Source organism: Rhinoraja longicauda, chromosome 6 (assembly GCF_053455715.1).
Source record: "Rhinoraja longicauda isolate Sanriku21f chromosome 6, sRhiLon1.1, whole genome shotgun sequence".
NCBI lineage: Eukaryota > Metazoa > Chordata > Chondrichthyes > Rajiformes > Arhynchobatidae > Rhinoraja > Rhinoraja longicauda.
Window position 1 is genome coordinate 45,541,247 of NC_135958.1, and position 15,994 is coordinate 45,557,240.

Consider the following 15,994-nt stretch of genomic DNA (forward strand, 5'->3'; position numbering starts at 1 on the left):
CTCTCCCCTCTCTCTCTCTCTCTCTCTCTCTCTCTCCCCCCCCTCCATCCCCCCCATCCCCCCCCCTCCATCCCCCCCCCCCCCTCCACCCCCCCCCCTCCACCCCCCCCCCCCTCTCTCTCTCTCTCTCTCTCTCTCACCAGGTATGGCAGCAGATGAAATGGGCCAGCAGGAGCCTACAGAGAGAGAGAGGGAGAGAGAGGGGAGACAGGTTAAGAGAAAGTATTAACTGATGTCAGGTCTTTGACATTTCCAATCTGGGAATAAAAGTGCTGACTCTCTAACCTTCTATGCCGCCCATTCCTATAGCATGTCTGCCCCCAACCTTCTAACCCTGACTCTCTAACCTTCTAACCCTGACTCTCTAACCTTCTAACCCTGACTCTCTAACCTTCTAACCCAGACTCTCTAACCTTCTAACCCATGACTCTCTAACCTTCTAACCCTGACTCTCTAACCCATCTCTATTGCCCATTCCTGTAGCAGATCTGCCCCCAACCTTTGATGTGAGTAAACAATCCCTGTTTGTCCATCCTCTCCTTGAAGCTGACGCCACCTAATCCAGACGGCACTCTGGTCAACCTCGTCTGCACCTTCTACAAAGCCTCCAAATCCTTCTTTTAATTAGTTGCTAAGTTCCCGTTTGTCACTTGTAGCTTAAAATAATAATACAATTTAATCCATACAATATTTTTTTGTGTACCCTTGAACCAAAGATGAATTTTGTTGCCAAATGCAACAGAAAAAACTGTACAAAAGCACAGTGACTGAGAAATAGTGATGCCTGTCCCCCTATACAATACAATTCAGCCATACAAATGGGAAAGGTTCTTACAGACATTGCAAGATACTGTAAGCAATTCTGAACCCAAATACATGGAAGTCCAGGAACTTAGAAGGAGTTTCAAAGGGCAACAAATAATTGAATACAAAATCAAAAACCTGCAGATGCTGGAAGTCTAAAATAAAAACAGAAAATGCTGCAGGCAGTGTCTTCAATCTGAAACATTAACTCTGTTTCTCTTTCCACAGAAGCTGCCATGACTGACTGATTATTCTGCATTTATTGCTTTTATTTCATATTTCCAGCATCTGCAGTTTATTTTGATTTTCATTTACTGTTGAATTCACCGCTGCTTCCAAGAATTCGAGCCCTAAATTTCTCCTCCATTTCTCTTTCCTTTTCATTCACAAATGTTTATCTTTCCTGTCCTATCTGTGTTAGGGGTTTGACCAAATTATCTTCCAGAGCCACAATCTGTTTCTTGGCAAATGTCTCTGGCAGTTCTGACAGTGTCTCAGGCCTGAAACATTATCTCTGTATCTCCTTCCATAGACACTGCCTTACTTATTGAACATGTTCAGCAGTTTCTGTACCAATAACGAAATCTATGATGATTTTCCAGGTTAATCTCTTCAACATTTTATATTCTGCATGGCAGCACTTTGGCAATGATTACTAGCAAGCGGGCACCATTTGTAATAGAGGACCAGCAATGCCATTTGTATGGCAGACTCAGTATCTCTAGAGCAGGCACCATTTGTAATAGAGGACCAGCAATGCCATTTGTATGGCAGACTCAGTATGTCTAGAGTGAAGCAATGCCATTTGTAATATAGGACCAGCAAAGTAAGTTGTAATATAGGATTGGCAATGGAACGACTGGGCTTGTATTCACTGGAATTTAGAAGGATGAGAGGGGATCTTATAGAAACACATAAAATCATTAAGGGATTGGACAACCTAGATGCAAGAAACATGCTCCTGATGTTGGGGGAGTCCAGAACCAGGGGCCGCAGTTTAAGAATAAGGGGTAGGCCATTTAGAACTGAGATGTGGAAAAACTTTTTCACCCAGTGAGTTGTGAATTTGTGGAATTCTCTGCCTCAGAAGGCATTGGAGGCCGATTCACTGGATGCATTCAAAAGAGAGTTAGATAGAGCTCTTAGGGCTAGCAGAATCAAGGGATATGGGGAGAAGGCAGGAACGGGATACTGATTGTGGATGATCAGCCATGATCACAATGAATGGTGGTGCTGACTCAAAGGGCTGAATGGCCTCCTCCTGCATCTATTGCCTGTTTCCAAGTAATGTCATTTGTAATAGAGGTCTGGCAATGCCATTTGCAGACATTCCCTGCAATGACTGCATTCATGCACATTAGCCCACATCAGCTGCAATCTAGACAGGATGCAAATCTTGGATTATATTTTAATATTATGTTTAGTTTAGTTTAGTGATACAGCACGGAAACAGACCCTTCGTCTGACTGGGTCCACACCGACCAGCGATCCCCGCACATTAACACTATCCTACACACACTAGGGGCAATTTTTACATTTACCAAGTCAATTAACCTACAAACCTGTACGTCTTTGGAGTGTGGGAGGACACCGAAGATCTCGGAGAAAACCCATGCAGGTCACGGGGAGACTGTACAAACTCTGTACAGACAGCACCCGTAGTCGAGATCGAACCCAGATCTCCGGCGCTGCATTCGCTGTAAGGCAGCAACTCTACTGCTGTGCCCATGTATAATGATGTACAATGTGTAGAATACTTACGATGCTATCCTGCTTGAATGTGTGGATGAGGTGTAAAATGTCATAACACTTGCATTACATTTACAGAAGTCTGGAGGCTTCCCATTAAAGAGGAGAGGCAGGACACAAGCAGGAATCAAGTCGATGGCATAACTCAGGTCCTGGTGCAATTTTAATGAAAAGATCAGTGTCCCAGAGCTTCCAGTGAGCTCTAGATTGGTGCCAAAAGCTTTCCAGGAAATCCACCTCTTTCTTTAAACGTTACATCAGATGCTTCACCTGAACATTAAACAGCCCTTTAGAAAACAAACTAGACCTGAATTAATTAAATAAAGGAATCTTTATCTGGGTTTGACAAAAGCCGGCGAACCCAGATGCAAATCCAGATCATCGCACAACCTTTTCTTATCACAGCAGGTGTTGCTGATTAGTCAGCTTCACCTTCTGTCACAGACTATTCTTGTTGTGAAAAAAATCATGGCCATTAAAACAATCACCTCATATAATTCCAGAGGCATATCGATCGATCTAGTTACATTGCATTCTCTCCAAACTCTGCAATGGAAAGAATTAAAAAGAAAATCCATGTAATTTTCTTTTAGCTTTTACATAATTAAATGTACTTTACTTAGGACATGAGTATCCATTAAAGTTATTTTGCAGCTCTCAGTAAATGACCTTGAGGATTAAAAGCTTTAACAGATTAAGAGAATCTCAATCACATTCACCGTACAACCTTTAGATTGGTTTAGTTTAGAGATACAGCGCAGAAACAGGCCTTTCGGCCCATTGAGTCCACGCTGACCAGTGATCCCCACACCCAAACACCACCCTACACACCCGAGGGACAATTTACAATCATACCAAGTCAATTAACCTCGTTTTCACCCTACAAGCAGCTAACAATGGCCTGTTTCCTTTATCATCGTTACTCTTTTGGATATCTTTTATTCATTGTTCTTTATCTCTGCACATCATCGTGTATTTCTCTCGTTTCCCTTATCCCTAACCAGTCTGAGGAAGGGTCTCGACCCAAAACGTCACCCATTCCTTCTCTCCATAGATGCTGCCTGGCCTGCAGAGTTACTCCAGCTTTTTGTTACTCTATCTTTTGTTTAAACCAGCATCTGAAGTTCCTTCCCACACAACCTACAAACCTTTACATCTTTGGAGCGTGGGAAGAAACCGAAGATCTTAGGGAAAACCCATGCAGGTCAAGGGGAGAACGTACAAACTGCATACAAACAGCACCCACAGTCAGGATCAAACTAAGGTCTCTGGCGCGTAAAATATATACGCATATTAAAGTCGAAATGTATACCGAATGTTTTTTATTATTTAATTGTACAGCTCTTGCATTGTATTATTGAGAAACCTTTGATTGGTAAACAATCTTGGAACAGTCTTTGGAAAAATATTATTCCCTGTGAAAGATTGAAGCTATTTCCTTTTTAACTTTTCTTTGATTTTTTTAGGGTCCAACTGAATCATTCGGAGAATTTCATTGTTATCCAGGGTGCCTTGAATAAACTCGAGCTCTGATAATTTATCTGAAAAAAAGGGACAGTTGATTACATGAAGTTTTCACATAAACACAATTTTGACAAGCTCTATTTTTAATTTTGGTTGCCATTCAATGTAGCTCAAGAAATACTCTGCCTTACATGTAAATATGAAGCTTTTTGAAAGCTGGATATACTTATGGAAACATGCACCACATTCTACTGGAAACAACAGCAGTGTTGGAAATAAACTCAGTCAGAAAATGGCATCTCTTTCAAATTCTTGGGAGAAAATAAGTTTTCCCAAAGTTTAGTACCCAAACTAAAACAAGCATTAACTTTCTGATGGACCAACTGCATCTTGCCATGATATTCTTTTCTCATTCTGGGAGTTTAGGCATCCTGTTACATCTTTTATCACTGGTCAGTAAGCAGCTCTATTTTAATGATCCTCCTGTGAACAACCTGTTTCAAATTGGCCGATGGTAACTTAAAGCTTCCAGAGTTCATTCGACCAGTTCTGGTGATGTATGATTATTAATAACAGTCACAGCACCAGTCATTTAGGGGTTATTGATCATGGATGGTATCAGATAATATCTACCCTTAGTTCCAAGACTTTCACAGCATCCCTGTGCAAATGCAAATCTCAAATGTCATTTACTAACACTGCATTGTGTCTTGTGGACTGCTAAAGGATAAACTGAGGGAGAGTACGGGGACACCTCTGAGACTTTATGATCTATCCTGATAGATCATGACAACTTTTCATTGCTTTTAACTAGATGGCATTGTAATGAAAAGTTGTCATTATCTATCCTTACAGGTGCAGACAGTAGACATATCATAAATTTAAAACCGTGTCTCATGATAACAGTTTAAAGTGCACCCTGTACCATCGGTATGTATTTACCATTTTCCTTCTTGCCAAAATGGTCCCAGATTTTGTCGGCTCTCTTCTCTGGTGTGTTCTCATCCTCTGGTAGTGTTTTTAGTTCGTCTTCATTTATCATTTTAAATATAGCCTGTGGGAATAAAGAATAGAATTCATTAAATCAGCCACAAAATTGACAGACCACTATAACAGTTTCCCCACAGACTGCAGCCATCTGCACATCTCATTTCACAAATGCACAGAAACAGTTGTGGCACGTTATACATAGAGTTGCCAACTATTGTATCTCACTCTCAAATACGGGACAAGGTGACGTCACTGCCCCGCACCCCACGTGACCTCACACAGCCAGCGGCCATGTGCTCCCGCTCCACCAATGGCGGCCGCCCGGGCCGGGAGGTGGGTTGTTACGCAGCCTCCATTAGGCGAACACACTCAGCCCTGCTCCCCGAACACACTCCGTTAACCTACACTGTCCGGCCGACAGCGGCCCGAGGGCCTAATACGGGACAAGGGTGGTCCCGTACGGGACAAACTATGTTAGCCAAAAATATGGGATGTCCTGGCTAATAAGAAGGATGAGGGTGGATCTTATAGAAACATATAAAATTATAAATGGACTGGACAAGTTAGATGCAGGAAAAATGTTCCCAATGTTGGGCGAGTCCAGAACCAGGGGACACAGTCTTAGAATAAAGGGGAAGCCATTTAAAACTGAGGTGAGCATAAACTTTTTCACCCAGAGAGTTGTGAATTTGTGGAATTCTCTGCCACAGAGGGCAGTGGAAGCTAAATCACTGGATGGATTTAAGAGAGAGTTAGATAGAGCTCTCGGGGCTAGTGGAATCGAGGGATATGGGGAGAAGGCAGGCACGGGTTATTGATTGTGGACGATCAGCCATGATCACAATGAATGGCTCGAAGGGCCGAATGGCCTCCTCCTGCACCTATTTTCTATGTTTCTATGTTTCTATGTAATGCGGGACAGTTGGAAACCCTAGTTGTACAACTGTTTGAACTGCTGGCTTACAACACCAGAGACCCGGGTTCAATCCTGACCTCAGGTGGTATCTGTGGGGAGTTTGCACATTCTCCCAGTGACCACACGGATTTACTCAGAGCTCTGGTTTTCTCCCAAATCCCAAGACGTGTGGTCGGTTAATTGGTCTCTGTAAATTTTCCCTAATATGTAGATGAATGGGGAAAATTGATGAGAATGTGGGAAGAATAAAATATGGGATGAATATAGGATGAATGAGTGTTGGTGGTTGACGAGGATTCCGTGGTCTGAAGAGTCTCTTTCAATGCTGAATCTGTCTGTGACACTGTGGGAAACAACATTTACTTCTTTAACTGACAACGCTAATAGTCTGTGTGTCCCTTCCTTCTTTGTTGTTTCTTTAGTTTGTGTTAAATGTATGTTTTTCGTGTTCTTTAGCTTGTTTTATGTGGGGGGTGGGGGGAAAGGGGGTTGAGGGAAACTTTAAAAAAAAATCTCTTACCTCAACAGAGATACAATTTTTTTCCGTATCATATCTCCGTCCGCACTGCAGCCTAACATCGAGGAGTTGGCGGCCTTTGCTGGAGACCGACTTTGGGAGTCCACAGGACATTAACATCGTGGAGTGGGCGATCCCTTTGCCAGGGATCGACCTCTGAGCTCCAACCGTGGGAGCCCATAGGACATTAACATCGTGGAGCTCACAGTCTCTGGTTAGAGACCGACTTCAGGAGCTCCAACCAGCTGAAGCTCCGATCGCCCCGATGCGGGAGCTTCGATGGATGGATCGTTCGTCTGCCGTGACCGCGGGAGAAATATGAAAAATGAGCGAAAAGGATTAGACTTTATTGCCTTCCATCACAGTGAGGAATGTGGGGAATCCACTGTGGTGGATGTTTATGTTAACTTTTATGTAGTTGTGTTTCTTGTTGCTTTTTTTAGTATGGCTGTATGAATATCACTGTACCTTAATTAGTACACGTGACAATAAAAGACCTTTGAAACCTTTGAAACTAAATGGTAGAGCTGGTGGAGCTGCTGCCTCACAGTGCCCGGGACCCGGGCTTGATCCCAACTGCAGGTGATGCCTGTGTGGACCTTGCACATTCTCTCTGTGACTGCGTGGGTTTCCTCTGGGTCTTCCGGTTTCCTCCCACATGCCAAAGATGTACGGGTTTGTGGGTTATGTGGCCATCTGTAAATTCCCCCAAGAAGATGCGAAAGTGGGATATCATAGAACTCGTGTGAATGGTTATCAACGGCCCGTGATGGCTCAGTGGCTGAAGGGCCTGTTTCTTTAAACTACAGCCTGTAGACTAAACTACGATCTCTAAACTAAACTAAACTAAATCAGATTATCTACTCTTTGGTAAATGATTAGTGAAGAATAACAACTTCTTAACAAATTATCATCTTTGCTTTCCTGCCCTCCTAAAGATAACTGTGGGGTTACAATCCATTTCAAGAGTCACTACTGGCCTACGCATGCCACCAGCCTTTCAACCAAAGCGTTCATCGTAGAAGGTCAGCACGGTGGCGCAGCGGGAGAGTTGCTGCCTTAAAGCGCCAGTGACCCAGGTTTGATCCTGACCACGAATGCTGTCTGTACGGAGTTTGTATGTGATCGTGTGGGCTTTCTCTGGGTTCTCCAGTTTCCAAAGACTTGCAGGTTTGTAGGTTAATTGGAGTCTGTAAAATTGCCCCGAGTGTGTAATATGCAAAATTGGGATAACATGCAATTAGTGTACAGGTGATCGATGGTCAGCATGGATTCAGTGGGCAGACAGGCCTGTCTCCACGCTATATCTGTAAAGTAAACTAAACTAAAGGGCTCAATGCTTGACATCCTGAAGATTTTCCACCAGAAGTCATTAGAAGCTGATCACGACTAATATTCATTGTTTTTTTTATTTTCTCTGCCCAAGGCAATAGAAAATTGAACCTCAGCGACAATTTTCACTGATAACTTTGACGTGCCAAAGGTGGAGTCTTCAGCTATAGTCATGTTTGGTACAGGATAGACTTGGGAAAGGAACTGAAGCATGGATGAGGAGCGGCCACCAGCAATCTCAGTGAATAAAAAACAAATAGGATTACTTGGTATTTTTTAGCGGCTCGATCTTTAATTAGCATCTTTGATTAATAGTAACAAAGTGAATAGGAATAGGATCTCAGCAAGACTCCACTTGAACCATGACCACCAAGACATCTAGTGGCACGTTGTAGAAACTGTGCAACTGGCTCTCGACCCGTTACGTCACCTATTTCTTTTCTCCAGAGATGCTGTCTGACCTGTTGGGTTTGTGTCTTTCTTCAACTCTTCCTGCAGTACTATGCCTGCCCAGATCCTTCACTTCTTCAGTGGAAGTGGGTGCAAGGAACCCACCTAGACTGTTTCAAGAAAATTCAGTCCTTTCAGCAACAGAGTGGTGAACCTTAAGGTTCCTGATTTAAAACCTCCAGATAAATTCAACTTGGTAATTTTCAATACGTTAGAAACTGTGTGCTAAATCCAGAATTTCCACCAGATGTGTCTTGATAACAGTGCAAACATTTAGCACCTGTTTTCACTCCAAGCCAAAAATAAATCCCTCTAACACTACCCCCTTATACGATTGAAATGGCACTTTTAATAAGTGCAGAACAGCTCAACACACTTTGCAACCACTGAACATCAATGGTAACACCCACTGCTTCTATCACACCACCAAAGCAGCTTCATGGACCCAGAACCAGAAGCATAATTACCTTGAGCAAAGAGATAACTTTTGAGGAGGGATTTAAAGATGGAAAAAGAGTTTTAGGAAGGGAATTCCTCAAGTTCAGGAGAGTCAAGAGTCAGGTCAAGAGTTTTTTTATTGTCACATGTCCCAGGTTGAACCATGGAATTCTTACTTGCTGCCGCACAACAGAATATGTATATATATATATATATATATATATATATATATATATATATATATATATATATAATATATATATATATATATATATATATACACGCGCGCACACATACGTACACACAAAAAAACAAGTTCAGGGCTTTGGCAACTGAAGGCACCAGATGTCAATGTTGTAACTATGAAAATGATTGTTAAGTTAGCATTGGAGCAGAATCATAACACTAGGAGGCTGGGGGAGATTGCAAAGTTGGGGTAGATGGTATGCACAAACAAGATATAAAAGCAAGGTAGGAATTTTAAAATCAAAGCACTGTTTGAGTGGGTGAAAACTTAGATCAGTAAATGTAGGTCTGATGGATGAACTGATCCGGGGGGATTCAGGACACAGTTTTGGATGATCTGAGATTTTTAAAGAACTAGACCAAGTGGACCCGTTGGGCCCAAACCTCTCCTGCATTGGTGCAGCACCCTCTCCTCCCCCTCTCCCCCTCCCCTCCCCTCCCCTCCCCTCCCCTCCCTCCCCTCCCTCCTTCCCTCCCTCCCTCCCTCCCTCCCTCCCTCTCTCCCTCCCTCCCTCCCTCCCTAGGAGATAGATTTAAACTTTAAAATGTGAATAGCTTAAAAAATATAACACCGATTTCAATGAAACTTCTTCCATTAGCACCAAAGGGACGTCGGTGAGTAAGGTGGGCCTAAAATTGTTGCACTATCATGTACCGTTTTGGCTGTTGTTCAGGAACAAACAAACAAACAAGAGTTTTAGTATATAGATGTAGGGGAGTGGGAAGGAATAGCCAAGCCTAATAATAAAATAAAGGCATGGGTAAGTAGCTCAGTGAGCTGAGAGGATGAGCAGCTGTAATGTGACGGAGGTGGTATAGGTGTTGGTGATGTGGGGATATGTTGTTGGATGTTTATCACAGGATCAGATGTGACACCAATTTTGCAAAGTGTCTGGTGCCATTTCAGACAGACGCATGTGAGAGGAATTAAATTATGGCTAGAAACAATATTTTTAGTTATCAGACTCAAATTCCCATTCTCATATTTCCTTGCAACATAGAAGGAAGCCATTCGTCCCATCAAAAGTATTCTGGCTCCTATTGTACGCCCATCAATCCCATCCCTCTGCAAATTGCCCCATGATCTTCCTACCATCAAACCACACTTGGGGATCTTTACAATGGCCAGTTAAACTATCAACCTTGAACGTGGAAGGAAAGCAGTGCACTCAGTGGAAACCCATGGAAGCAGGTGGAGAACGTGCAAACTCCACACAGACATTACTGGAGATCAGGATAAGGCCCAGGTAGCTAGAGCTGTGGAACTGTGCCACCATACAATATGAATGGGAGAAGGGATGCCTCTGGAAGGGAAGCTCTGACCACAACTGATGAAGCAAGATTGGTACCAAGCAGAGCCCGTGATCAGGTACTGGAGGAGGCTGGTACCATTGTCCATGTTCAGGGCTGAAGCTGGTTGGGAAGGATGGATAGTCTAATCTGATGTCATTTTGACTTTGATAAATTGTATTTTCCTGCTGCATCAAAGGTGGAAACCAGGTCAGTAACATTCAGAGACGTGTTGGGAAGGATTTTGAAGGCTGTAACACTGTCAAGAAATTTGGAGAGGAAAGGGAGTTTGGAGATATAATTTGGAAAGCCAGATGTGAGGGGGAGGAATGCTATGGAATGATTTGAGAAGAGTTATAGTGATGAATTAATTTAAAAACATAGTTGCTGTGGTAATATGAGCAAAGCCTCTTGTAGTAATCCAGCTTCCATCCTCCATGTCGGTATGTAGCATATCCTAGAGGACAGAGATTTTACTATCCTCTCATTTGTTTCACAACTCCTGTTACAGCATAAAATGCACCCTGAATATAATTTTTGAAATGAATTGAGCATTGGGCAGGTCAATAAGCACTACTGTATATTTCTAATATATAATTTAGAATTCTGTTCTATATTTAATCAGTTCCTTAATATTTTTCTGCTATTCCAATATTAGTAGATTGATTCCCATTCAAAACATATTTATTAGGTATATTAACAAAGGTGAGTGGTTCTGATGTATTTTATATTTCATATAGAATTGAGCAACAGAAACAGTTTGTGAGGTATTGTGCACAATCTAAATAAGATCAAGGAATTCTTCTAGTAACTGAGATAACATTCCTGCCTCATTAACACCACAAAGAAATAAATAATCCTGAAGAGAAGGAATGGGTGACGTTTCGGGTCGAGAAGGGTCTCGACCCGAAACGTCACCCATTCCTTCTCTCCCGAGATGCTGCCTGACCTGCTGAGTTACTCCAGCATTTTGTGAATAAATCGATCTGTACCAGCATCTGCAGTTATTTTTTTATACTAAATAATCCTGAAGAATTGTCTGAAGAAGGATCTCGACCCGAACCATCATCTATTCCTTCGCTCCAGAGATGCTGCCCGACCCGCTGAGTTACTTCAGCTTTTTGTGTCTATTTTCAGTTTAAACCAGCCTCTGCAGTTCCTTCCTACACAAATAATCCTCCCATTCATTAATTTGCTCAGTTTGATATCTTCCTGGAAGCTCACATAATAGTGACTGCATTTCAAAAGCAAAATGCTTTTGGATGCCTGGGGCATTTGTTACCCTGAGGTATAAATAGTAAACATTTTTCAAATTCTTTAAAAATTAATGTTATTGCCACAAAATGGTAGAAAGCAAATTGCATTTGTGAAAATGCCCTGAACTGTCAAAGAGGAGGTTGAATATTTTCCTCTACAGGGCAAATATAAAGAAAATCACATCAGCCTCTGTGCTGTAGCTTGTATTCATTGGTATAATTGAAGCTGGAGTAACTCAGCAGGTCAGACAGCATTTCTGGAGAAAAGGAATAGGTGATGTTTCAGGCCAAGACTCTTCTTCAGATAATTGATAAAATAATTGGAAAGGCTGCCTCTTAAGACTCTCAACAGAGGAATAATGAAAGCCAAAAAAATAATAATTGGAAAAAATGGATTCAGAATGGAAAATGTGTAATTACATTTTCTGGAAGTTTGTAAAATCAGAATCATGCAATCAGAATCAATCACCGTTGTAAAATTAGAATTATGCCATTTAAAAATCGCTGTACCTTGATAATTTCCAATATTTCTTGTTTGTTGATAGTGCCATTGCCATCGACGTCATAAAGAGAAAAAGCCCATTCCAGTTTCTGCGAGGTTTTTCCAGAAGAGGTGAGGTGAAGCGCAATGATGTATTCCTTAAAATCCAAGGTCCCATCAGAATTGGTATCAAAGCTCCGGAAAACATGTTGAGCATATTCTTTGGGATCCGTATCTGGGAAAAATCCAGAGTAGATCTTTTCAAAATGTGGCATGGTGATCTTTCCATTTGGACATTCCTTTAAAAAGGTTTGATACCATATTGATAGCTCATCTTCTGTGTATTTGGTGTTGAGTTTGAGATCTTCCAAGATATCTTTGGAGAGGGCACCACTTTTGGTGTTTCCCATTTCCAGGCCCAGAGTCAAGAAGAAAGGAGAACACGGGACTCCTCCTGACTCAACACTGCACAGACAGGCACCAGATGCATCTTTATCTGAACAGATTAAAGCTTGTTAGTTTAGACGGATTAGCCTTCATCTGCTTAAGGTTGACATTCACACAGATAACCCAATACCTATAAACAGCAAACCAATGAGCTATTAGAAATAACTGTAACTAACGTGTGAATTCCTAAAACCATGAACAAAACACATCTTGCCTGGGGTCCACTTAATGTTATCTGCAGTGTCGGTCAACAGGCACAGTTAATAATACTTTGGAATTTTGAAATTTAAATTTACGCCATTAGGTGTAGATGTTTTTTTAGATTTAGAGATACAACGCGGAAACAGGCCCTTCGGCCCACTGAGTCCACGCTGCCCAGCGATCCCCGCACATTAACACTATCCTACACACACTAGGGACAATTTTTACATTTTATCCAGCCAATTAACCAACAAACCTGTACCTCTTTGGAGTGTGGGAGGAAACCGAAGATCTCGGAGAAAACCCACGCAGATCACGTGGAGAACATATAAACTCCGTACAGACAGCACCCGTAGTCAGGATCGAACCCAGGTCTCTGGCACTGCATTCGCTGTAAGGCAACAACTCTACTGCTGCGCCACCGGCCGCCCATATCTGATCAGGCCTGGGAGATTTAAGTAACTTTGAACGTCCAGTACCTCCTTAACCGTCATATGGATGTCCTCAAGACATCTCCATTAACTGTCCTAGGTTCCTTAACCTTCATGTTTATTACCATGGTAAAAACAGAGAAGCAATACTTATTGAAGACCTGGCTAATTTCCACACAGAAACTAGCGCTTTGGTTTCTGAAGGATCCGATTCTCTCTCTAGTTAACATTCCATTTGTCTACTTATATTATTTGCCAGAGTTTCGTCTGCTTCCCTTTTACCCTCTTGGTTTCCTTCTCTAATGTGCTCCTAAGCCCCCCCTAAACTCCTCCAGGGATGCACTTGATCTCAGCTGCGTATAGCTAGCCTATGCCTCCTGCTTTTTCCTGGCCAGAGCCTGGATTTCTCTCATCACCCAGGGTTCCTTACTCCCAGCTGCCTTGCCCTTCACTCTAACAGGAACACGCATGCCTTGAATTCACACCATCACTCTTTTAAACCATCCCATTTGCCAATTGTCCCTTTGCCCGTATGCATTCTCCTCCAATCAACTGGCACGTTCTAGTCTCATACCATCAAAGTTGGCCTTGCCCAATTCAGAACTTTAATTTGTGGGCCTGCCCTGTCTTCATCCACAACGACTTTAAAGTTATTAGAACTGTGGTCGGTAATCGCAAAAGACTTGCCCACCAACACTTCAGTCACTTGCCCTTCCCAATTTCATGAGAGACCTCTGCCTTGTAGAGCCCTCTGCCTTGTAGAGCCCTCTACATATTGCCTGAGAAACTTTCCTGAATGTGTTTGACAAATTCCACTCCATCTAAGCCCTTGGTGGCAGTCCCAGTCTGTATTGGCCATTGCTGCTCTTGTTCCTATTAGCAATAAAGTTTGCAGGAAGTGGTACTGGGTGTTGGTTTATTATTGCCATCTGTACTAAGACACAATGAAAAACTTTGTTTTGTGAGTTATCCAGGAAGTTTATACCATTTATGAGTACATCAAAGGAAGAAACAGAATGCAGACTACAGTGTTACAGCTACAGAAAAAGTGCAGATAAATATGAGTGCTTGGGCTGCAACTGGGCAGGCTGGGGGATCAGGAATAAATCGGTATTGAAAGTCATTCACACTGTCTTGCAATCTTCAGAAATGATTTTTGTTGAGAATTCTGAATCAAATTGTGTTGTCACAGAGTCATGGATAGAGTTATGGAGAGTACAGCACAGAAATGGGTCCTTCAGCCCACTATGCCCATGCATATCACTTTGCCCACCTCTACCAATCCCATTTGCTGGTCCTTGGGACCATGTCCATCTATGCCATGCCCCTTTGAGAATCTATCTAAATTCATCTTAAACATAGTGCTTCCACCATCTCCACCAGCACCACATCGTCCCTCCATCTAAAAATCTTAACCCCCCAGGTCTCATTGTGTCCTTTCCATCCATTAAACAGGCCTCTTTTCTTTGATTCTATTTCCAAGGCAAAAAGATTTTGACGATCTAAGCCTCTAATAATCTTATCTAATCCTATCAGGTCACACCTCAGCCTTGTTTGTTCCAGGGATACCAGACCCAGCCAACGCTATCTCTCCCCATAATTAAACTCAGCAATCCATGCAACATACTGATGGATTTCCCCTGCACTCTCTCCACCATAATCATATCTCTCCTGCAGTACGGTGACCAGAACTGCACGCAGGTGCAGTCTCACCAGTGTTTTGTTCACGGTACAACGTAACGTCCCATCTCTTATATTCTAGGCAGGTTCATGTAACAGGAAAGTTAGCAGAGAAAGATGAACGAAGATAGTCAGCATCAGTGTTCGTTCAGTCGGAGAGGGCCTTGTCATTAAATTACTGGCTTCATTTTCTCAGCTGCTCAAGGACAGCCATCCTCAGAGTGGAGACTTTGGTGAGAGAGGACAACTTCAGTGCAATGATGGCAATTGTGTTGACTCAACACCTGCATCAGTTAGAATGTTTGCCGACCCAAAGATGTTGATCCCAAGACTCTAGCAGCGTCTTGTTAACAAGTACAGACACAAGACAACAGAGCAAGTGAAAGCATGGTTGGAGTGCTTGTGGGGGACAGAGGGCTTTTCAGCCTTTGGGGCCATTTCTGGGGAATGTGAGACTTGTGAAGTCAACAGGTTACACTTAAACCTATCGGAACAACATCATTAATAATCACCCTGCAAGGATTTATACTAACTTGGCAGTGAAGTAGGAACCTGAAAGGGAAACCAAGATGGAGGGAAAGGAAGTGGGAAATAGAAATTAGAAATGTAGTAAGCAAAATCAACAGGTAGAAGAAGCAAAGGCAAGCACCAAATAGGGTCAGAGTGCAAGAAAACGCTAAAGGGTCATAATTAAAGGGGTAATGCCGAACTTAAATGGAAGCAGCCCTCAGGAAAGAGTGACCATAATATGATAGAATTTCATGTTAAGTTCATGAGTGATTTATTTTAATCTGAAACAAGGCTTTTAACTAAAAAAATAAATTATGAATGCATGAGAGGCAGTCTGGCTGTAGTAGGGTGGGAACCTTTCTTAAAAGAATGGCAATGAAGAGGCAATGGCTAACATTTAAAGAGAAACTATAAAATTTGCAATTAAAAAAAATTGATTTAAGGCACAAAGACGCAGCAAGAAAGGTGGTCCTACCATGGATTGGAGAAGGAATGAATGAGTGTTATATTTAAGATAGACACAAAAATCTGAAGTAACTCAGAGGGACAGGCAGCATTTCTGGAGAGAAGGAATGGGTGACATTTCAGTGAAACGTCACCCATTCCGTCTCTCCAGCGGTGCTGCCTGTCTCTCTGAGTTACTCCAGCTTTTTGTGTCTAACTTTGCTTCCTTCTTACACAGTGTTATATCTAAGGACAGGGTCAGAGATTTGGAAGGAAATGAGTAACCCTGAGGATTCGGAGATTTTCGGTATTTAGTATGAGAAACATAAAAACAGACAGTTATATAAA

General features: G+C 42.3%; 1 protein-coding gene across 1 annotated transcript; it reads right to left on the minus strand.

The window, feature by feature from the left end:
* Positions 1 to 3,901: 3,901 nt before the first annotated feature.
* On the minus strand, positions 3,902 to 12,406 carry LOC144594888 (recoverin-like). Its single transcript, XM_078401808.1, has 3 exons — positions 11,963 to 12,406; positions 4,960 to 5,071; positions 3,902 to 4,094 (listed from the first exon to the last, which is right to left on the minus strand). Exons 1-3 carry the CDS (start codon positions 12,341 to 12,343, stop codon positions 3,985 to 3,987), a joined length of 603 nt encoding a protein of 200 aa, XP_078257934.1. The 5' UTR covers positions 12,344 to 12,406; the 3' UTR covers positions 3,902 to 3,984.
* Positions 12,407 to 15,994: the final 3,588 nt, after the last annotated feature.